Consider the following 23,658-nt stretch of genomic DNA (forward strand, 5'->3'; position numbering starts at 1 on the left):
GGTGCCGTTTCCAAAAAGTTGCACTCTGGAACACATTTTTAAAACGTTGCATTTTCAGGCACCCAAAACGCTGCTGTCGTGTAAACGATTGGCCAAAACGCAACTAAAGTTTACCGTTTTCGGTTGAAATCATATGAACGGGGCCATAGAGACAGACAACCATTCACACTCACATTCACACCTACGGCCAGTTTAGAGTCCCCAGTTAGCCTGCATGTCTTTGGATTGTGGGAGGAAGCCGGAGTACCCAGAGAAAACCCACACTGACACAGGGAGAACATGCAAACTCAACACAGAAGGGCCCCCCCACACTGGGTTTCAAACCAGAAACCCTGAGGCTGTGAGGCAACAATTTTAATTGCTTTAAATGTGTCTGGTAATAAGGCTCAATTTGCTACTTTTAGATTGGGGGGGGGGACATGTTATGCATCACTGTGGCGGAAGTAGGCCTGTTAGTGTTCTTGTGTGTATGTAACTATCCCAATAACAACATGAATGGAACACAGGCTTTTAGAAAGTGACTACTGCATTTAATTTCCTGTGTTTTGTTCCTGAGTTTGCTAACATTAGGCTTTGCTCAAGAATTAAAACACACAAAATAAATTCCTGCATTTAATTTATGAAAGCCTAACCAGCTGCCACATTAACTTATATTCTCAAAAATGGAAATGATTTTCTACCAGCTGTGTCGCCGCAGTGCAGGCAGTTTGTACAGATGAATGGTGGCTGGCTGTCCTCCATGTTGCTCGAAGCTCTCCCGCTCATTCGCTGGCGGGTCACCGGGTCTTAAGTCTTCTAGTGGACTTTAGCGTTGGATGAGGGGAGCTGCGGCCCTGGCAGCCTGGAGGGTTGTCCAAGGCGTTGTCAGTTGAAACTGCACTGCGCTGTATAATTTGCCATAAACAAGGTATATGCTTTTGGAGCTCTCATCTCAACTAGCAATCATATTGCTATGCTTACAGTTAATGTTACCTTCTGTCGGCCGACTCCCTTGACCCATTGCTCTCCCTTGGTATGCTGAAATGTCAACGCCATTTTGTTGTAGTAAGCTAGCTCAGCTTTACAACAGAGGCACTGTACAGAGTTTTCGTTTTGTTTCAGTTTGAACTGAACCCAAGCTATGATGCTGTTTACTCTGGTCTGTCGCTTCTCTTCCCTCTCTCCAATTAAATCTGCGCCGTCTTCACCTCACCTGTCCACAGTCGTCATCCGTGCTTCATCTTCTTCCTTTTTTTAACGGCAGCTTCCCGGGTGTTACACTACCGCCATCTGTGGAGTTACTTAACTCCTACAACGTCCAATTAAATTCTCTTCACCAGTCCTTCTTAGTAGGAAGCTGACCAGGCATCTCATGCTTTGTCCACCACCCCCAAAGCTCAATATATCCTTAATTCTTCTTCTTTGCTCTCCTTTTCTTCCACCATGTCCTTCCTCTCTTTTACATAATCTTCATATAATTAGTATGCTCTACTGTCTTTTTATATTTGATATTTATTTCGAATGTGTAAGAACAAAACTATCAAAAAAAGGACATGGACATACAAACAAGCAGACAGACAGAAATAAATTAGTATTAACTTATTACTGTAACTTACTGTCAGTGTCTAGTTACTTGGATTTACACATTCAAAGAGTAGTGGGAGGAAGTATAAACTTATTAAATCCCACCCCCAGTCATTGAGTGAAATGACACAGACAGCTTCCTTATAGATAAACCTATACCTAAGACTTTTCTAAATATACCATTGTTATTACCTTTGAAATTTGTCACACAAAAATAACTCGTGTATGAGTATATAATAGTAGTCTTACAAAAACACATCTTAGTGTATAATATAAATTATCCATGACTTACAAGTATAAACCAGTCCAAACGTATGATTTATAATACTACTGGCATTGCCTACAAGCTGGTTGGATGTTTCCCCATAGCATGAAGCGTACTCTTGAGCTGACCTCTTCTCATCCTGGTGATGACTGTCTTTTCTTTCTCATTTCCCTCTCAACTTCCCCCACTACTAACTTTACTTTGAATAGAGTATCTTCCTCTGACTTCCTGATCCCAGTGCTGCTGGCATGCTTTATTGATCTCTCTCCATACAATGCCGTTACCTTCTGATTTTAATAGCTTATTATTTGTGTCCATGACTTCTTTTTTCATAGTCTGCTTGGCAATTCTGTCAACCCTGTCACTTCCCACAGTGCCTACGTGAGCAGGAACCCACATAAATATGACCTCAGTGCCCTGTCTTCGTATTCTGCCATGTACTATTGTAGCTTCATACATGAAATCTTGACGTTACTGTTAATGCCTGACATGTTGCTCCTACTCACTCTGCTGTGTTCAACCAGTTTGACATGGTTTCTCTCTCCTTTCTAAGTAACATTGTTAAATCCTTAAAGCCTACAAATTGCCCAGTGGATATTGTCCCTCGCAAGGTGCTGAAAATGGTTTTTAACACTGTGGGGCCTAGTCTACTTTTTCTTATTAACAGTTGTCTTGGACTAGGAACTGTCCCAGCCTCCTTTAAACATGCTGTGGTCAGGCCCCTTCTTAAAAAGCCTAATCTTGACCCCTCAGTGATGTCAAATTTTAGACCTGTTTCCCATTTGCCCTTTCTTTCCAAGGTTTTAGAAAAAGTTGTTTTTAATCAATTACAGTCATTTCTGGAAAACAACTCAGTCCTTGAGAAGTTCCAGTCTGGGTTTAGGTCTCATCGCGGCACTGAGTCTGCGCTGTTAAGTACAACATATTGCACGGGCAGTGGATGCAAATCTCCGGTTGTGCTAGTGTTGACCTCTCAGCTGCCTTTGACACGGTGGACCCTCAGTCCTCCTGTCACGCCTGTGTGATTATGTTGGCATTCTACAGCACTGAAGTGGTTTGAATCATACTTATCCGGCAGAACCTTCTCTGTTATGGTTGGTGACTTGTCCTCTTCAAGTGCTCCTCTCTCCTGTATCCCACAGACAATTGGCCCTATTCTTTTTCTTTGTATATGTTGCCTCTTGGGTCAATTATAGCCAGGAACAACCTCTCCTTTCATTGTTATGCAGATGATCTGCAAATTTATCTGCCAGTGAAGCCAAACAGTCAAAGTGCGCAGAGTTCTTTGCTTTCCTGTGTGGCTGAAATTAAGCAGTGGTTGGCCCAGAATTTTCTTCACCTTAATGATGGTAAAACAGAGTGCATCATGTTTGGGGACACAGGGACGGCTGGCTTTGGAACCTTGTTTCCAACACTCAGTCAAAATGTCAGAAATCTGGGAGTGTTTTTGACTCAGACCTTCAATTCGACAAACAAATAAACAGTGTTGTCCGAACTAGTTTTTTCCAGCTTCGTCTCCTGGCCACAGTTAAAATGTTTTTAAGTCACCGCAACCTTGAAATGGCCATCCATGCTCTTATAAGCTCTAGACTGGATTACTGTAATGCTCTCTATGTTGGTGTCTCCCAGGCTTCTCTTGGTCGCCTCCAGCTGGTGCAAAATGCTGCGGCCCGTCTTTTAACCAGCACTAACAGACGAGAGCACATCACTCCTGTTCTTAAATCCCTTCACTGGCTTCCGTCAGTACAGGATTGATTTTAAAATTTTAATGTTTGTTTTAAAGCTAGTCATGGTCTAGCCCCAGTGTACTTAACTGAGCTTTTAACTGTTCGGAACCTGGTAGAGCTGATCGTCAAACCAACTTTTGCTGGAAGTGCCCAGGTCAAAATACAAACACTGGGGTGATCAAGCCTTTTCCATCGCTGCTCCCAGGCTTTGGAATAAGCTCCCTGTTGAAATGCGTTTCATTTCTGACCTGGGCCTTTTCAAATCTAGACTGAAGACATATTTATTTAGGATGGCTTTTAATACCCAGTAGTGTGGTGACTCTTTTACTTTTACTCTGTTTTACTTTATTTTATTGTATTTTATTGCTCCTATTGCTTTTATTATTTTCATTGCTTTTATTGTTTTTATTGTTGTTATTGCATCTATTTATTTTTAATTGTTTTATTTATTGCTTCTTTTGCACCTATTGTAAAGCACTTTGGTTCACCAAAAGGGTTGTTGTAAAGGGCTGTATAAATAAAGAACATTTACATTTACATTTACATGTACAGAGCAAAGACTGAATCACTGCAAACTGTAATTTGTCTTAGATTGTTTCTTTCAACTCATTCTAATGCCATCAACATGGCATACAGCTCAACTGTGTACACACTCAGGCAGTATGATGTTCGTCTCCAGATCTCTATTTTGTAACTGGGAACTACCACTGCAGAGCCTGTATTCGCTGTATCTAGGTCCTTTAACCCATCTGTAAAAACCTGCACGTAATCTTTATACTTTTTCCTGATATTTGTAAAACACACTAGATCAGCATTCTTGTTTTGTTCCCCCTTAATTTATCTCCATATCAACCACCACTGCCTCCATCATCCATACATTTTTCAAGATTTCAAGATTCTGCCTCTCATCTTTAAGATGCTTCATGATCAAGCCCTTTCCCACCTGTCTGAACTCCTTCATATCTACACACTCTCCTGTGCCCTTAGATCCTCTTCTGCAATCCAGCTCACATTACCATCTGCCTGCTTGACCAACACATTATCACTCCGACCTCGTCACATATTGATGCTTGTTGCTGGACTTTCCACGTCCAGATACGATGTGAAAGGTACCCTGGGTGCGTTGGTTGTTGATATTCTGGGACACCGTGTCAAGTTCTGCATTGTCTTCTTTCAATATACACTTCCGTTTTCACAGCAAATTTAATGTTTACACACAGTCTCTTTCAAAATAAATGCACAATGTCTGTACAACACCGCCAATTGACGATTGACAATTGATTGCTTTTTTTCTCTTTAACAACAAACATACGTGGTTAGGTTTGGGAAAAAGAACAGGCTTTTGCTTTAGAATCTTACAGGAAGCAAACACCGCTCTCTTGGGTGAAAGTCTGTGTTTGTTGAACCTATCCACCACCTCTCCCGCCTGCCCCAGTCGGATTTTCACCTCCTTAACTTTCGTCCTTGTCCCGCCCTGTTCCCCCTGATGACGCCGAGCGCAATTAAACTATAGTGGCAACAGGCCGCGTATCATGCTGACGTTAAAGGATGTCTTTTTTTGTTGGTTTCTGACATCACAAGTCACTGCCCAAGCGCCGGATTTCCACGACCTCAGAGTGAGACCAGGCTTGTTTGACTACCATGGGTTCTAGAGTCTTCAGCCATTCTGCCCACTGCCTCTTGAGCTCTCCCCCTTACAACATTCGCAATATCAACTCCCTTTCCATTTTCAAATCCCATCTGAAAACACACCTTTTCAAGCTGACATATTCAGTCGGATTAATGGAGACACGCATATGGTGACCTGCACTGTTGATGATTTTATACCTGATATTTGATATTATGCCTGTCTGCTTTTTTCTGGGGGGGTTTTTGTCAACTTTTATTGTATAAAACAGAATTGTTTGATTTTATGATCTATGGTTACATTGCTGCTTGTTTTTTTAACTGTGTCCTGTAAGGAGTCCTTGAGTGCTGCTGCATCTCCTGTCCAACCAAAAAATTTTTTTGCTCCCTTATTTTTTTTCCATCTAGCCTACAACACTCTTTTAGTTGGGTGACTTTTTCCATGTCCCCTCAGATTTTGTCATCTGTCCAAAACACAGTGGGCTGTATACAGTTGGATTAAACAGGGTCCATGTCATTGGTGATATGATACCAGTTCAACCCAATTTAATATTTGTGTTTTGCTTCTCTGGTGAGAATTCATGACTGTGAACTTTCTTTGTAGCTGGACTGGACTGTGGGACCCCGGTTGTCAAACCAAAGCGCTGTTTCGGTCGGATCGTGGGAGGATGCGTGTCTAAACCTCACTCGTGGCCCTGGCAAATCAGCCTCAGGACCAAGTGAGTAGAACAAGGGACTTACAACATATATGCAAAGTAAGATAAAAGTATTGGTAATGGGTTCCAGAGGTCACAGAGATAACCAGCATTGTCTCTAAAAGATAATCACCCAGCGATGCTGGAAAACCTAGACAATCACAACTTGGGGAACTGGTTAAATTTTTTTTTTTGGTTCATTTTTTTAGCACCTGAATTATTTTTTCTTTGAGGGGGCTGGAAATTTCAGAACAGCAGTAAATACCTTCAGATGACCTTCTGGGTTTTTCATACATCACCGGTTAATTATATTCTAGAAAAATGGATGGTTACCCTGTGTCCCTGCACAGACTGGTGGCTAACAATGACCAATATTTTGATAATGGGACTGTGGTATAATATATTTAATCTGCAAATTAAGGCTCATATTTCCCCAAGCATGATCCTCATTTATTCATATTGTTAAAATCCAAAAAAGGACCATGCACCAAATTACCAAACTAAGTGAAAAGACTGTTTAAACTGCACCAATTATAATTTTGCTTAAGCAGGAATGTGTATTCTCTTGTGATCCAACAGCCTGTTACAGCTACAGTACTGCCTTGAAATTAAAAAAAATCTCAAGGGGTTTATCTTTAAATATTGAAATAATAATTGATATTTTAAAAGGCCATATAATACCTTCTTCTGCCCTACTCTTAAATACATTCTGTGTGTCTCTTTCTACCAGTACGGGAATTCATTTCTGTGGAGGAACTCTGATTCACCCTCAGTGGGTCCTTACTGCTGCACACTGCCTGGAGAGGTCAGAGAGAAGATAAAAAAACAAAAAAAAACATCTAAAGACTAAACCTTAATAACCACCATAAGATTTGTGCATATATTAATGTGTTGTGTACTGTAGGTCCAAACGGCCGGCAGCCTACAAGATACTCCTGGGTGTCCACACGGAGAGAGCCACTGAGCCGTCGAAACAGGAGAGGAACCTGGAGAAACTGATACTGGGACCCAACGGAGCCGACATCGCCCTGCTCAAACTGCAGAGGTGAGACTGATCATCCTACTACCACTACTAATACTCGGCCAAAATAATGATACTGATACAACTATCCTTTCTGTTCTCTATTACTACCCAGTGGTGAAAAGTAATTTATTACATTTACTCAAGTACTGTACTCAAGTATAATTTTGCAGTACTAATACTTTACTTAAGCTTTTCCATTTTCTGCAACTTCTACCTCTACTCCACTACATTACATAGACAAATATTGTAATTTATACTCCACTGCATTTGTTTGATAACTTTGGTTACTTTTATTATTATCAACAAATAGATGATTATAGGTTAAAGGGACAGTTCATGTAAAAATCAAAAAGTGCTATTTATCAATGGAAATTGTTTTGGTGTGAGCTGTAGAGTGTTGGAGATATCAGCCGTAGAGATGCCCACAGCATATGTAAAGCTCTGAGTAGCCCTGCACTGACATGTTCAACTTTTCTGTATTTATCAGACTGAATATTTACAGAAGAAGGCAAAGATATCTGTCGGCTGTGACTGGTTTGAAACGTGACTCCTGTCTGACTGCTGAGCGTGGCCTCTTCCCGTGTTTGTCCTTTCAAATTAAATTCCTACATGGTCTAGTCATATAGGTTTTGATTTATTTTGACAAGGGGCAGCTCCTGATAGAGCTTCATGTTTGTTTGTTTGTTTGTTTGTTTTTTCTGCGACTAAGCAGCCAAAGAAATCTTGCAGTCTAATGATCTTTCTAGTCGACTAATGTTCAGTCAACTATTAGGGGGCAGTCCTACTTTCTACTGAACTAAACCCACCAATGCATCACTACATAGATGGAACCATGCAAGATGTAAACATAAATGGCATCAAGCTCAGCCGAGGAAGCGCTGTCTTAGTGGTGCTAGGTTAGCTAGCAGCAGATGTGCGCATCAGGCTGTACGGTGATAGGATTGGCAATTCACACCGAAACAATCTAGAGTGAAAGATAGCACTACAGATAGGAGGAAAGATATGCATTTTTGATTTTAGGGTGAACTGTCCCTTAATGAAGTATTGTAACAATTCAAATTAGCCCCAGATGCAACATAAACATGATGTAGCCTACATTTTAATACATCATATGACCCAATAATATGATATTCATTACTCTTTTAATGCTTATACTTTTGTTCTTTTGTTATATGAGTAACATTGTGAATTTGTATACTTGAAACAGAACATTTCTCTGTAGTATTCATATTTTTAAGTAGAAGATCTAAGTACTTATTTCAACACTGGTGTGTGTGTGTGTGTGTGTGTGTGTGTGTTTTCAGCCCTGCAATAATAAATGACAAAGTCCTGCCAGCTTGTCTGCCAGACAAGGACTTCATTGTTCCCAGTGGAACCGAATGTTATGTGACCGGATGGGGTGAAACTCAAGGTACAGTATGTCATGTGTATGTGTGTATCTTGTACAGCTATCTTTGTGGGAAACTGTTTAAGTTTTGGAGTGAGGTCGTTTTTAAAAGTGACTTTGGTTTTGACGTCTTGAATTTGGCATTTTGGCCATGCTATGTTGGATTTTTGAAGATGAGAATGTGAAACTGAGGAGGAGCGAGGGGTGGATCTGACTCATAGACTTTGGTGACGCATATAAACATGTTAATTTCTGCTGTAAAGTTGGGCATTTTAACATGGGAGTTTATGAGGATTGACTGGCTCAATCCAGCCAGCCTTAAGTGGCCATTTGAGGAACTGCAGTTTTTGGTACTTGCGCATTGGCTTCATCTTTCAGGCCCTGAAGTTACTGCTTGGTTTTAAGGGAATTTTTAGAGAAAGCATTGTGTTAAAAAGATCCTCACTATGTTAAAAAAAACTATGCATTCTTTATTTATACGAACTTTATTGCTTAAAGTCTAAAATAAATTAAAAAAAAAAAATAAAAATAAAACAACAGTATTTTTCTAAAAAGTCATGGTAAAAACTCAAGTGACTCTTCAAGTCGCTTGAAAGATTCTTTATGGCAAAGTGCCAAAGGTAACAAAAATACAAGAATTATCCACTGTTAAAGACAAATAATCAGATATGATCCCATATTCAAGGCAAAGTTAACATTTTAATACAATTTAAGATAACAGATTACAGATAAACTATATTCAGAAACCAGAATGTGGATAACTTTGTGGAGGTGCGTTGCAGGTACCGGAGGTGCAGGTGTCCTGAAGGAAACTGGTTTCCCTGTGATCGAGAACAAGATCTGTAATCGTCCATCATACCTCAACGGCAGAGTCAAAGACCACGAGATGTGTGCCGGAAACATTGAGGGAGGAACAGACAGCTGCCAGGTATGAAAAATTCAAAAGAACTGGGAAACATTTTAGAAAACTCTGTAGCGTGGGGTGTTGCTGTTTGCCACAGTGTCTTTGGTGATATGGTAACACTTTATTTTAAAGGTATGTCATTTTTTAATAACTCACTTCACTGGAAAGAAATATGTAATTTAATCTGAGAGGAATTCATTGGAAGTTCACCACCTGAGAACTGTGTCTATCTTTATAAAAAGTGCCAGTGATAGGAATGTCAGCTGAACATGCAAATATGTTACATTTGTTTGCAGGTGAATATGTATTTCATCATTTATGAAGAATAAAGTTTGCAATGGATTATCATCTCTGCTTGAGGATAGCAAATCTCCAACCAAACTGTCAAACTGAATTGTCGGTAATGTAGGCACCTTGTTTTGACAAGGAAGAAGACTAAGAAAGATGATTTCTCTAGATCTGCTTTTTTTTTCCTTTTAACTATTCATTGTGAGACCAACAATGTGAAAGGAGCGCAATGCTCAACTCCTGATGTAGTTATTTCTTTAATGACGTTGTATGCTCTAATTAATACAAAATTAATTCTGTTAAGAAAACTTTCAAGTATTAGGATATAACAGATCTGAAAAATGAAGTTTTACCATAATTAAAATCTAATTATTTAGAAGTAAAATCATTCAATCAAAATGTTGATTACAACTTTCCATTTCAGTATTTAGTTGTACTTATTTAAAAACTCATGGCCATGGGTCCACTGATACAATTACTGGCAGTCCCACTGGCTCCCCCATTGAAAATATTGTCGGAAGCCGACATTGCTGTCTTCGAGGGGTTGTGGCGCACTCAATTTTAAAGCGAGCTATTAATTATAAACCAGCTACTGAACTCCTGAAATTCAGTTATAACTTTTGGTTTTGGTGTGTCATTCTAAAATTTTCAGTGGCCCAACCTGGCCACCCCTGGAAAAAAATTCTGGGGGTGCCACTGGTGCATGCAAGTGGCTCCTTACCAAGCTCAGCAGTTCATTACTAAAAAGTTGTTGGAACAAATAACGATGATACCCCAAAGGGTAATACAGGACCTACGTTAGATACATCTTTTAGAAATACATCTTGAATTGTGTACTTCAATGATCTAAAACTCTCCTTCCTTCCTGTTTTGCTGGTGCTCTTTTCCACTCTCATTTTGTACCAAAAACCATCATATTTTGTCTCCCTGCAGGGTGACAGCGGTGGTCCTCTGGTGTGTAATGCCCAGAACAGGTTTGTCCTGCAGGGTGTGACATCATGGGGTCTGGGATGCGCCAATGCCATGAAACCTGGCGTCTACGCCCGAGTCTCCAAGTTCGTTGACTGGATCGACAGAACCATCAAAGCCAATTAAAAAGTATCATCCATCTTGAACAATTACAGTAGCTTCAGTCACAGAAAGTGACGGTTCATTGTGCTTTTTGCAGATAATTTAATAAGTGTGTACTGTTCTGCTCCAAAATGACAACCTAAGTTTGTTGCCTGGTGTTATCTGCTGTCAACAGGTGTTTTGTTTCTTGTGGTGGAAGCACAATAAGCAGATCGTTTTCCTGGTTTCTGGATGTAAAGGTGTGTTTTCTGTAAAAGCTGAAAAATAAAACTTAATGCAAAGGAAGTTGGAAAGTCATGCTTTATAGAAAATGTATTTAAAAACACCTAGGCTAAGGTCAAATCAATACTAGCATGCACACAAGTCACACAGTCCTTGGTTTCTTGTTGTTTCTGAGGTCTGATTTTAAAAGGTTATTCATTTGTTGGTTCTCCACGACATCCTCCTTTTTCCTAGAAACAAAAACATACATATTCTGTTTTTAGTAAATAGAAAACACTTTCTGCATTAATTTCTGCAGATCACATTAAGAATTAAAATATTTTACAGGTTAATTTATCATTAAAGGTTCTGTATACGACATTCAGAATATTAATTTATCAACAAACAACTATTTGCATTGCAATGGCATCCTGAGCAGGGCTGACGTCATGTTCCCTCTGTATGTATTTCGGGCTTCTCCATTTTTTGTTGTAGAACAGGGATACTCAACTGGCTTTGCCCGGGGGCCACTTCTACAAAATCACAAGAAGCCAAGGGGTCAGTGAATAAACAAACATTTTTTTGCTAAGAATGTTTGCTTTCCTCAGATATCTTTGCCAAGAGGCAAAGCCAGTCCTTGCAGCCCTACAAAGGTCAGGTGTACGCAGAGGTGTTTCCAGGATTTGAGGACACTGGGATGCTTTGGGTGCTGCAGCAACCTCTGTTTTTGGGTCGACAGCAGCCATGATGGCATTTTGTGTTAACTCGTGCTGCAATGTAGCCTATCTGCAACCTCTCAAATAAGAAAGAATGGATTCTTAGGAGACGTAACTGACACATTTCAAAATGACTTCATTCAACAGGACACCTGCACTATACACAGTGAGACTGTATCCCTTGCAGTCCAAACTATGGACTCTCATCTGATGGTAGGCTACCATGGATGCCAGTAGCCAAATGAAACAATATTCATTGACGATGCAATACTGTATGTAGATGAAAACATAAACATTTCGCAGTGGCATATTGTTTATTGTCCCTATGGTGTTAAGACCACAGACAGCATACGAGCAGTCTGCATAGTCCAGCCGCACTGGTATATGTTAGTTAAGTTTCTATACGCAAGCTTATAAACATCCTTGCTGCAATAAAATAATGCCACTGTACAAAATTATTTTCAACTAATATTCTTTTTTAAGACTTACTTAAATTATTCTTGAAGTCATTCAGTTTATTTCAATTTACTTTCATTATGAATTAGAAAATAATGAACTCTGTCAGCACTGTTGCCATTGTTAGCACTGCTAGCTACTAGCCACTGGCTCAGCTCCGTTCAGTTTTAGAGATGTGTCCAGCCAATCCCGTCTCAGATGTTGAATCATCGATACATTCTGAATGTCGTATAAATCTCAGTTAAAATTTTATCATAGTCAGATAAGCTTTCTAACACTTATTGGTAATCATAACACATTTATTGGCATCTCATTCCCTTGCAATTTTACTCCAAAATTAGGCATCAGTTAATTTATTAAATGACAACTGTGATGAATTGTTGGTACTTCCGTCGATTATTAATACTAATAAGAGAAATAATACAATCTATTTACCAGCTTGCAAGATTTCTCACCTATAAGGAAACTCAACATCATCAATGGTTTCAGGTAAAGGAACTCCTCTGGTTTCAGGCAGCAACAACACCAAACTTCCAGCTACCACCGCAATCACTCCTGTATGAAATAAAACAGTGACTGAATTAGTTGAAGATGGAAAAAAAAGACATCTACTATCTTTGGGCTTCATTAGTCAATATTATAACATACGTAACTAGTGGCTTTATCTCAATGTGTAGCACTGCAACATGTAAAAGCAGAAAGGTGGAAATCTTCACAAAAAGACAACAACAACTGAAACGCAACTAAAATCAAGCATTGTATCCCAGAAAGGAACAATGGCAGCATTACAAGTTAACAAAAATAAATTTCATCAGTTTAATAAATCATCAATGTAAGTGTACTTCTACAAAAATAAATCAGCAGAAGTCGAGGATTCGGCTGATTGTGTCACAACCTACCGAAGATGATGAGTGGCAGCTCCAGCCAGATTTCAGCCAGTCTGTAGAGCATGAAGGGACATATGATGCCTCCGATATCGCACAGAGTCGAGCAAATTGACACTCCCAGGCTCCTAAATCCAGTCAATCCAATCAAACAAACATTTGCAGTTACATTGTGTATTTTACAGTGTTATTGCGTCATGAATATGTAAGATAAGATAATCCGACCTCACCTGACAAACGTTGGGTAGAGCTCAGTGTTAACAAATACAACCAACTGGAAGGCAATGGTAATCCCCAACCGACCGATGCAGGCCACCACCGTCCTTAACCAGACCAAACCTGAGGCACAAAGACAAAAATGCGCTTATTTACAGTTTATACTACTCTTTAGATAGAACATCTGGGCTGAGGCATAAGTATGACATTTATTAGATGACACAGAGGGTCTATCTTATTATGCTTATATCACTGAGAATGAGACATCATTCCTTGAAGTCTATGATTCAGTCTATAATGCATTTTCTTGATAGTGAGCCTGTTTTCTTACAAACAAATGATCAAGTGACAGTGTTTATGTCACAATGGGCACTTTTCATCTGCCGTACATGCCATCTCCTCAGCCCGTTCAGTAATTTTCCACTCATCCCGCCTCATCACCACACCTACCTGCCAGTCTATCGCCTGTCCACACATTTACCACTCCTGCTGGTCTACCATGGTGGATGCCTGCTTCATAGACACTTCTTGCTAGATTGTTCTTCGCCTCCATGCAATAATTTCCAGTGTTCTTCTCCCGACTGCTTCCTGGTTATCAACCCTGCGTGTCCCTGACTCTCCTGCTTCGTCTGCTCCCCGGTAAACCACTCTGCCTTTCGTTCTCAACCACAAGCTCTGCCTCTGCCTTCCTGGTTCCTGTTCGTCTGTTTCATGCAGCTGTCCAGAAACACACCAGGAGCCTATCCCAGCTGACATTGGGCGAGAGGCGGGGTACACCCTGGACATGTCGTCAGACTATCAAAGACAGACAACCATTCACACTCACATTCACACCTACAGCCAATTTAGAGTCACCAATTAACCTGCATGTCTTTGGACTGTAGGAGGAAGCCAGAGCACCTGGAGAAAACCCACACTGACACAAGGAGAACATATAAACTCTGTGTACAAGGGCTCCCCCAACCCAGGGATTGAATCCCCCACCCCAAGTTCAAACCTGGAGCCCTCTTGCTGTGAGGCGACAATGCCAACCACTGCACCACTGTGTGTTTTAAACAGCTATCTATGCAGATTACACTTTGCTAAATGCAACAAAAAAGACACCATGATGTGCGTGTCCGATAGAGTGTGGATTAATACATTATATAAGCGTATCTGTTCTGTAAGACGTCAGACATCAAAAATGCCTCTAAAAACCCTTTCAGCAAGGATCAGCCATAACAGACGTAATCTAATGTAGCAGTAGGTCACTAGGCCAGAGACCAATCAGGGGAGACAGGAAATGGAGGAGGGGCTAATTGGCAGCAGATGTGACTGCAGGCTTCACTCTCCTCAGATTCTTTGTGTGCAATCCACTTGGCTGTGACTGTTTGATTCCCTGTGGCTCCGGTAAGCTGGACTTTTGGGGGGTTTTAGCATTGTTTTATAATCATGTTAAGGGTGACCATATTTTGATTTCCAAAAAAGAGGACACTCGGCCAGGCCACGAGATAGCCTACTTAAATGATACTCGCAGTTTACTCAAAGATGCCTTATTTTAATATATTTAAAGTTTATATGTATGGATAGAAAATTAAGTTATATTACAAAATAATATCTCTCAAAGACAGAAATTCAGATAGGCCCCTATAGACAGGGGACACATACACACACTAGAGTGTGGCTACCCGATCCAAGCCTGACGGGTCCCGACGGCAGGCCTACCCGACGGGTCGGGCCGGGTTTGGTCAAAAATGTATAAGTTGTATTCGGGCTTGGGTCGGATTCGGTCAGCTTTCAGTGAAAATGTAGTGTAAAAATAAATAAAATCCTATTGTCTGTCCTGTTTATTGCTTGGGCACTGTTATTTACGTGACAACACCTGAACATAACACACACACACACATTGGCTGTTTGTTTCTACCTCTCCCCTCGCTGGAAGTCTCGGACCTCCAGCCGCCCGCCTCCGCCTTGATTAAATGCTGAAAATAAAATAAAAGAGGGAGACAAGTTTTCCTATTTTATCTTGTTATATTTCTCCCTCTCCTCTCGCTGGAAGCGTCGGACCTCCCGCCTCCCGCTCCCATCTCAAACATGGAGATCTCCCTCTCCGCAGCTGAGCACCCACGGCACACGCCCGGCCTGTTAAATTGCCTGTAACCATAACAACTGTGTGACACAAACTCAGTGCTTTAGTAATTAATTAATGTCGGGCTCGGTTCAGGTTCGGACAGAGATATGCGGCCCGTGCCGCACTCTAACACACACACACACACACACACACGTAAAACCAGACATTATCATCAATTTATAAAAAAAACCCAAACGGGACGTGAAAAGTGGACATGTCCGGGCAAAAGAGGACGTTTGGTCAGCCTAAGTTAGCATTTTAATTGTTAGGGTACTGTAGGGGTGCATGCACCCTGAGGTATTTGTATTTTAATGATCTTAATACTGGGTCTGCCGTAACTTGTTTGTAGGAAAAATGACTGAAAAGTTGACTCATACACAAAGGTATGTAAAACATGCAGTATTTAAACATTGTAAGGTGCCCTACAAACTAAATCAACAGTGTTTTGTTTGTTTCTAGGCATAGCACTGACTGCCGTTTATTTTAGTTTAGTATTACGTGTTTTAGCCCTATTGATTTTATTGTTTTTATTGTTTAGCATAGGATTGAAGTTTGTTTAGTTTTAGAGTTTTAACATTCTGTCTTCTTGTGTTTCTAGTGCTGCAGCTGGTGGCGTCCTCCATTCACCGGTGTGGTTGGGGTGCTAGAAGTTCATTCTAGATGGTGATATGGTTTGTGGTTGCACATCTTTATTAGTGTGGTGTTTTCTTTGAAGTGTGTCAGGTTTATATTTCTTTTGAATACATAGTATACTCCCAGTGCCCTAGCAGTGAGTGGTTGGTTTCCCAGCCTTAGTATGACTGTCTGTCCTGTTGTCCTTTCTTGCCTGTGTTCTTAAAGTTTAGTTATTGAAAAATAAATGGCATGTTTATGACCCACACTGACTGTTGCAGCCTCTTTGTTGAAGCCCTGTGTGCTAGTTCTCCTTAAAGGTTACACTAAGAAGAAGAAGAAGAAGAAGTTGTTCTCACTTTCAGGAATGGCGGCAGATATGAAACAGGCGGCTCCAGCTACAATGTTGGAAGAGGCGAAGGGAATGCGCCTGCCAATGCGCTCAATAGTGAAGAGGATGAAAAAGGCAGCAGGGAACTCCACCAGGGAAGATATGAGGAAGTCGATGTAGACGTTTCCTCCATCCAGCCCCACCCGCATGATGAGGCCTTGATATACAAATGCAATGGTGAACCTAAAGAGATGGAGACAAGAAGATTCAACATCTACATTTAGGGTAATCTGTGATTTTTAATGAGTCTCACCAGTTGAACATGAGGATTAAAGTGTGTTTTCTCATAGTTGGAGTTCTGACCAGGTCCAGCAAAGAGGCAGAGGAGGATTCACCCTCATCCTCAGTCAGCGTCTGAAACGAGTAATCATGATCCAGTTGTGACATTAACATGGAATCTCACTACAAATTATTTAACTCAGTGGACCACAGAATGATGCTGAAAAGAAGTAGTCATTTCCTCTCAGGAGAATTAAGATGTTAAGCAAACGACTGAATCAATTTACCTCAAAGCTCTTGAGTGTCCTCTTGTTTTCCTTAGCTATAGCTTTAGTGATCTCCAAAGCTTTGGAAGAATTCTTCTGAGAGATGAGCCACCTTGGAGACTCTGGGACAAACCTGAAATGCAAAAAGTTTGACAGATATAAAAATCTAAGCAGCTGTTCACCAAAACATCTGCTTGTAATGGCTGACCTGAGCTTGGTCTCTTTCTTAGTCAAATGTGTTTCTTGTTGTGAAACAGGGTTGTCAAGTTTTCTTTAAAAATAACTTTTAGATATTATATGATTTTATTAAATAGCAAACAGCAAAGAAAAGAGAGGAAATGAGCGGCAGAAAGGGATGGGAACAGACATTGAATACCTGACCCGAGCCCGACAGGACACAGCGGGACCCATTGAAACCCACTGGGTTTGGACAAGGAATTACAAATAGTGCTCGGGTTCTCCCCAGTTGACATGGTGCTTCATGCTTTGCTTTCCAGTTAATATCCTTGCCCACTGACACCTTTCTTGCTATGTTGTCTTTCAGTTTGTTGTCATAGTGACACAAGGAAATGAACTCAGCAAGGCTGGACGCTCCAATGCTGCTGTTGAAACATGCAGAGTGTTTTCCTTACATCAGCTGCATTGAGCTCATGTTGGGTTTGGACATAAAAAAAAAACCCAGAATGTCTATCGTCTTGGGTCTTGGCTAAGTTACTACTTTCTTGGAACCAGGTTGGTTCAGACAGAAATATGCAGAACAAGCCACACTTAAATGGTGAACAGAATGCAACAAATGCATATCCTTCCTGAGTCATCCAACAGTTTACCAGAACTCCCTTGAGGCTCATCGTAAGTACTTCTCCATAGTCTCCCAAGAACTCCTACCACACCCAGGTTTTCGCTTTGGCGACTGCTGTAGCCTCAGCCCATCTGGCTTACCTGACTGCTGCCTCACAAGACCCCTGGGCCATCCAAGTCCAAAAGCCTTCCTTCTTCAGCTTGACAGCTTCCTTCAAAACTGGTGTTCACTAGTGGGTTCTTAGGTTGTTGCAATTACAGGCACTAGTGACCTTCCAGCCACAACTTTTAGCAGCTGCCTCCACAACGGAGTTTTTGAACATGGTCCACTTGGATTCCACATCCACAACCTTCCCCAGGATGCATGAGACATTCTTCCACAGGTGGAATATGAAGACAGAAAGGGTGTTCTGGTACATGTGCACCTACCTCTGGTACGAATACACTATGCTTGAACATGGTGTTTGTTATGGCCAATACATTATTAGCACAGAAGTCCAGTAACATAACATCACTTAGATCAGGCAAACCCTTCCTCACTCAACCCCCTCTAGATTTCTCCATTGTTGCCCATGAGAACATTGAAGTCCCCCAGCAGAACTGTAGTCCCTAGATCGTCTCCAGAACGGCACCCAGAGACTCCAAGAAGTTTGATGCATAAGCACAAACAATTGTCAGAGAATTCCTCTCAGCAACTCTGAGACACATAGAGAGAACCCCCTCATCCTCAGTTAGAACTCCAATACAGTGGCACACAGGCAGGGGCTGGTGAGTATCCCCACAACCACCTGGCAGCTTTCACCCTAAGTCTGGTCCCTGTCCTGGTACCACTCTGTCTTGGGAGACCCTACCAGGATCTTTTACCCCCAACAACACAGCTCCCAGAGTTTCAAGGACACGCAAACCACGACTCTGGGTATTGTAATATGTTTGAGTAAAACATAAAAAAGTGCAAGAGACAAGACATTGACTTCCACCAAATATATAGCCACTCCTTCCTAAACAGATACAAAACAGGAAAAACAACATAAAAGTCTTTACCAGAAGTAGGACAGGAAGAGGATCTGAGGTGCAGTGATGGCAACCTGCAGCCAGCGCCAGTCAGTGATGAAGTATGCGAGCAGGGGGAGGATAAGGAGGCCGCAACTGAAGAACATCTGGTAAACAATTCCCACCATCCTTCTGTACTCCACTCCAACAATCTCTGTGACTGACAGAAAAACAGGAAACATTCAAATTGAGTGTATTTTACTAAAAAAGAAAGCAGGCAAAGAGTGGACATAGATCTCTGCAAAAGTTGTATAGGGAAATATATGACCTGTATTTACCTCTGTCAAGGGCTGGTACCATTTGATTAAATCCTGTACATTTCTACATTTTTATATTATACACATGTAGAGACTTAAGATTGGTTAATATATGGCTGAGGTTAGGTAACTGACAGGTGCTATTTGGAGTGTTTGTTACAAAACAGAGCATGGACAAGACCAGGGACACTCAACTTGCTTTGTTTGGGGGCCAACCATGTGAAATGACAGGGTGCAAGAGGTCAGTTAATAAACAAACATTTTTTGCTGTCGATGTTTGCTGCCTCACTAGTCTTTGCCAAGAGGCAAATCCAGTCGCAACAGCCCCACATAGGTCAGGTGTACGCAAGGGTGTTTCTAGGAACTGAGGACATTCAGGGTTTGGCGTGCACCTCTGTTGGTGGGTCCAGGATCCTCCTCTGGCACTTTTCTTTTTGATAAACAAGCTTTATTTTGATGCTTTTGATGCACTCTTGCACATTATTTAGATTCAAATACATTATTTATACACACTCTTACCAAAAAATTTCAGTGTGAATCAGTTTGTTCTCATTGTGAATTAGAAAATGATTGACGGGCCAGATTTGGCCTGCAGGCTGTAAGTTGAGTATCACTGGACTAGAATGAAATGGGAGAAATCAAAATCTTAGTATTTGACTTTGTAAGAGCTAACTGCAACAACTGCAGTATGACTGAACATCACAGTCTGTTCATAATGTTTTTATCATCAAGCCAGTTACTTAGTTACAGTAAATGTAGTCATTAGCCCTGTTTCCACCGAGCAGTACGGTACGGTTCAGTTCAGTTCAGTACGCTTTTTTTCCATTTCCACTGTGAAAAGTTGTGGATAGTACTAATGGAACCGTTCCATACCGTCCCAATTTTTGGTCCCCCCTCTGTTGGTACTAAAAGGTGGAGCTGTGAACACTGCAGTCTGTTGATTGGTCAATAGCGGATGGTCACTCTGCTCAGGGCTGAGTTGTGGCACTGTTCATACCATTATTAGTAGACTAACTATAAAATGAAAGGATGTTTTGCTGCCTCTCACAGCAGCTGGAGTCGGAGAAAAAAACAACTTAATTCACTGGGCCGACTGCCAGCAACTTTTAGGGCGGAACGTTCACTTGTAATGTTACTCAATGCATGAGTGACTCCATCAGCACACCTTAAATTTCACTGTGACATCTTTGACTGTCACTTTAGTTTTTATATTACAAACACTTTTAGTAATGAGTGGATCTTTCTCACTCTGAGAAAAAAAAAGTGCTGTGGAGCGTAGTTCCTGTGGGCTCCGGCAACACTAAACCCCTGATCTTGCCTGACAAGGACTAAATGCACAAAGCTGCTATTTTTTAAATATCCCATGGAGAGAGACTTTCACTGCAGCCTGTTTTATTTTGTTCTGAAAATATCAGCGTGCAGCCTCGTTCTGGAGACAATAAACGAGGTGCAGACTGATAAAGGAGGAAATACAGTGAGTGCTGGACGGAGCAGTGAGTGACAACAACCCCACCCACGCTGAAGGGTCCTGTTAGTGGTGAGAAAGGCTAGGGTCTAGGTACCATGTCTGAAGTGTTACTTTTGGCTCCAAAGGTACCATACTGAAAGTGTTTGGTGGAAATGGGGCTGTAGAGATGCTTCAGAGGAAAATTGGTTTTAGTTAACATAAAAAGGCATCATTACGCAGCACATATGAAGCCATCCAGCCTCCTTTGGATGAAAAGCCAAGGATGGTCCTAAACACCAGGATGGTGATGTAGTTTGGAGCCATAGCCATCGCAAGCCCTGCAATCACATTCAGTAGGGTCGACACCAGGAGACTGACCTTCCTGCCAAACCTGAAGAAAGAAAGACATTAGGCGAGGTTTTCTTTCAAAATAAGAGGCTTGATTGAACATATCTTTCTGACTAAAAATACGTGATTTTAACATCATGGCCACAGTTTTATACATGTGGTACCTGTTCGCTACATTTCATGTTTAGTTTGAACATATGATGGAAAGCTTTAACATACGAAACAGAAACAGCATGTCAGTGGTCTAACATAAGCATCGGCGTGCCATAGAGACAACCAGTCATCTAAATTTGTTTGCAGTGAACTAATCCTACTTATGAGACGAATACAGCTTTTTTAAAATATTAAATGCAGCAACTCTGACAAAACAAAACGGTTTTCTGCAAGATACAGCTAAAGTCAGTACTGATGAAGGTGTATTTGTGGCAAATATGGAAGAAAAAAGATAAATCAGGGCCTCACCTGTCAGCCAAGAAACCAAAAGCAAAACTGCCAACAAGGAAGCCCACATTGAGAACAGACTGGTACATGTCCACAAACCATCCATCTGAACACACCAGGTTAAACTAAGACCCAAAGGAAAAAGGTTACATGTCTCTATATAATATATGCTCAATTATAGATTTAATTGATGAGCATTGAGAAATAGTCAGTGATTTGTATTGCTTTAGTTTTTTCGTTACCGAAATCCACCCTGTTTTTAGGCATGAATGCGTCAGATTTCTCTTCTCACCTCTGTGACAAAGGACTTCCTGCCTTCATAATCATACTCCCAGCCGTTCTTAGAAGACAAAAACAAAACATCGCATTTAACACAGCTGGTGAAAGGACTCTTACACATGAGCCTTAGAATAGAGCCATCATGATCTGACCTAATGCTCCTTCTCATGTGTGGTTCTTTACAAAAATGAACTGCAACTCTGCAAACCCTTTGATTTATGCCCTTGACTTTCTGAGAAGCTGTGCACAACACTGCCAGAGAGTTTTGTACTCATCACAAGGCCAACAAAGTACTGAATTTTACCACATGAAAGCAACAAGTACATCTTTACATAACTTCAGGGTCACGGGAGTAGACTTAACTTTTAACAGAATGAAAACCAAATCCTTGAAATGTGCTGCTTTTAAGAAATAGTTTGACATTTTGGGGGGTTTGCTTTCTTGTTGAGAGTTAGATGTGAAAATCGATTATTTCTGTTGTAAGTAAGCTAGAGTTAGCTTTGCTCAGCAGAGCGACTTGAAACTGGGAGAAACAGCTACCCTGACTCCTTCCAAGCTAAGAGTATCCACCTACCTGTCTGTACAAAAACTAAAGTGTGAACATGATAAGTCAGTCAGACAGTCAGACAGTTTTGCATTGTCTAAACGATACAGTAAATGAACTCCATTTTGATTTCTGCTGTCTTTATTGTGAACTGAGTGACACTTTGTTCAGAAAGGTGGGGATAGGGATTAAGATGATGCACAAAGACTGAGATGGCTGTTCACGTATAAAAACATATAAATAAGCCAGTTATCTGGAGAGAGTCTGGGAGAAGAGAACACAGCTTTTCATGAAGATAATCCGTAGATATTCAATAGAGCCTAATGTGAACAGTTCTTTTCAGATACTGTCAGGTCCAGGAGACCCAGGGTGGTAATCACCTATTTAATATTACCTTTTTATGACATAGTATATAGTACGACTTTGTGGTCAGAGTAAGGGGGCCAGGGGTAGGAAGTAGGGAAGGGGCCATTGCACCTCCACTTTACATCCCGGGGCCCACATTTGTTGCGCTTGCATATGTATGTTACATAGCAGTGGCTTGTAATTCCATGTGGGATGGGCTGAATGTTGGGCATGACACACACAGGGGCATTGTATTAGAGGGGAAAAGTGGGCCCCAATGGGAGGTGGGCCCCCAGAAACTGCTCATGCATGGGGCCCAGAATTTGGTTCTGCTGTCACTGAAATAAACAACATAAATGTATGACTTTATGAGGGGTTACAAGGCTTCTCTGGAGTCCCCACTAGTTGCCTGGTAACAGCTAATGGTCATGAAAGAATCTGGCACATAAGGGACTGTTCTTTACTTACAGGACAGGGTGGCTGGGGTGTGACTTTGTTAAGAGCTTACTCAGCCTCTACACCCTGTCCCCCTCATAAATAACGAACAGTCCCTGACCCCCACATTTTTTTTCCCACTTCAGTTTTTTGCACAGGTTAAACAAACAAGATATGACCAATTAATAATTAGCGTTATATCTGGACACAGCCAAGTCACCCTTGTTTCCAGTCGCCTCATCTACACAAAATGAATATTTCCCAAACCCCCCCAAAATTACTGGTTCTTTAACCGTTTTCAGTCCCTAAATAAAATCAGGAATGAAGCTGTAATCATGTATCCCAGGTGCCATCTGGGGTCTCACCTTGCATGCTGTAACTGGGAGCTCACTCAGGTCCAGTTCCTGTGTATCACATGTGACTGTTGTGTTCCAGTCCACCACGTACTGCTCACAGCTGCTGTGCTGCAGCACTCCGGAGCTGTTCACCAGAGGCACCGTCAGCCTGCGACTGTCCGCCAGGCTCCAGTTACAGGCCTGCCTCGCCTCCACCACAGCAGGGTCCCGACACCAGTGATCGGGGGCGAAGCCCTGAAACACGATACTGGCGTACACACATCCAAAAGGTACTGACCACACACATATCAAAAAAAAGATACGTTTCTGAGAACGGCCGAAATTCCCAGCCTCTTCCAGGAGGTCATCAAAGGTCGTCATTGCTGCTGTGATCCAAGTTAGAAAAAAAAAACAGGTCAGACTTTGCACTATCCACAGCATAGAATAATGCAGAATGCCAGCAGTCAGCTTTCCAGATGTTGACACTCCACCCTGTTGAAAATATTTGCAGCTGCTGTAGAGTAGAATGAAAAAAACTTGTTAGTTTTTAATAGACCTAAACAAAATAGCAGAGCAGTGATACAACAGCCGAATGAAGCCGAACTGAGCCGCAGCCAAAACTGTTTCTATTTGTGAAGTGTATCCAAAGTTATGTAACAGTGTAACTCTGTCTTGAAGGCAAGGCAGTGGTGTTGGAGGCAGTATTTACATGACTTGGAGTGAACTCTCCAAGCCCCCCAGGTCTGTTGCATTGTGCA

General features: G+C 41.4%; 2 protein-coding genes across 2 annotated transcripts in view; one reads left to right on the forward strand and one right to left on the reverse strand.

The window, feature by feature from the left end:
* plg (plasminogen) overlaps nucleotides 1-10,835 on the forward strand; it is a 23,247-nt gene extending 12,412 nt beyond the window's left edge. Inside the window, exons 15-20 of the mRNA XM_049590072.1 lie at nucleotides 5,786-5,900; nucleotides 6,607-6,681; nucleotides 6,781-6,921; nucleotides 8,205-8,311; nucleotides 9,070-9,215; nucleotides 10,413-10,835. Of these exons, the coding sequence (XP_049446029.1) occupies nucleotides 5,786-5,900; nucleotides 6,607-6,681; nucleotides 6,781-6,921; nucleotides 8,205-8,311; nucleotides 9,070-9,215; nucleotides 10,413-10,574 (746 nt within the window). The 3' untranslated portion in view covers nucleotides 10,575-10,835. The remainder of the gene's footprint in view (nucleotides 1-5,785; nucleotides 5,901-6,606; nucleotides 6,682-6,780; nucleotides 6,922-8,204; nucleotides 8,312-9,069; nucleotides 9,216-10,412) is intronic.
* Nucleotides 10,833-23,535, reverse strand: LOC125897045 (solute carrier family 22 member 2-like). Its single transcript, XM_049590073.1, has 12 exons — nucleotides 22,931-23,535; nucleotides 21,255-21,302; nucleotides 20,984-21,087; nucleotides 20,410-20,564; nucleotides 18,461-18,629; nucleotides 16,643-16,754; nucleotides 16,390-16,490; nucleotides 16,105-16,319; nucleotides 13,038-13,146; nucleotides 12,823-12,935; nucleotides 12,379-12,478; nucleotides 10,833-11,002 (listed from the first exon to the last, which is right to left on the reverse strand). Exons 1-12 carry the CDS (start codon nucleotides 23,339-23,341, stop codon nucleotides 10,915-10,917), a joined length of 1,725 nt encoding a protein of 574 aa, XP_049446030.1. The 5' UTR covers nucleotides 23,342-23,535; the 3' UTR covers nucleotides 10,833-10,914.
* Between the last annotated feature and the right edge of the window lie 123 nt (nucleotides 23,536-23,658).

This window comes from Epinephelus fuscoguttatus, linkage group LG11, assembly GCF_011397635.1.
Source record: "Epinephelus fuscoguttatus linkage group LG11, E.fuscoguttatus.final_Chr_v1".
NCBI lineage: Eukaryota > Metazoa > Chordata > Actinopteri > Perciformes > Serranidae > Epinephelus > Epinephelus fuscoguttatus.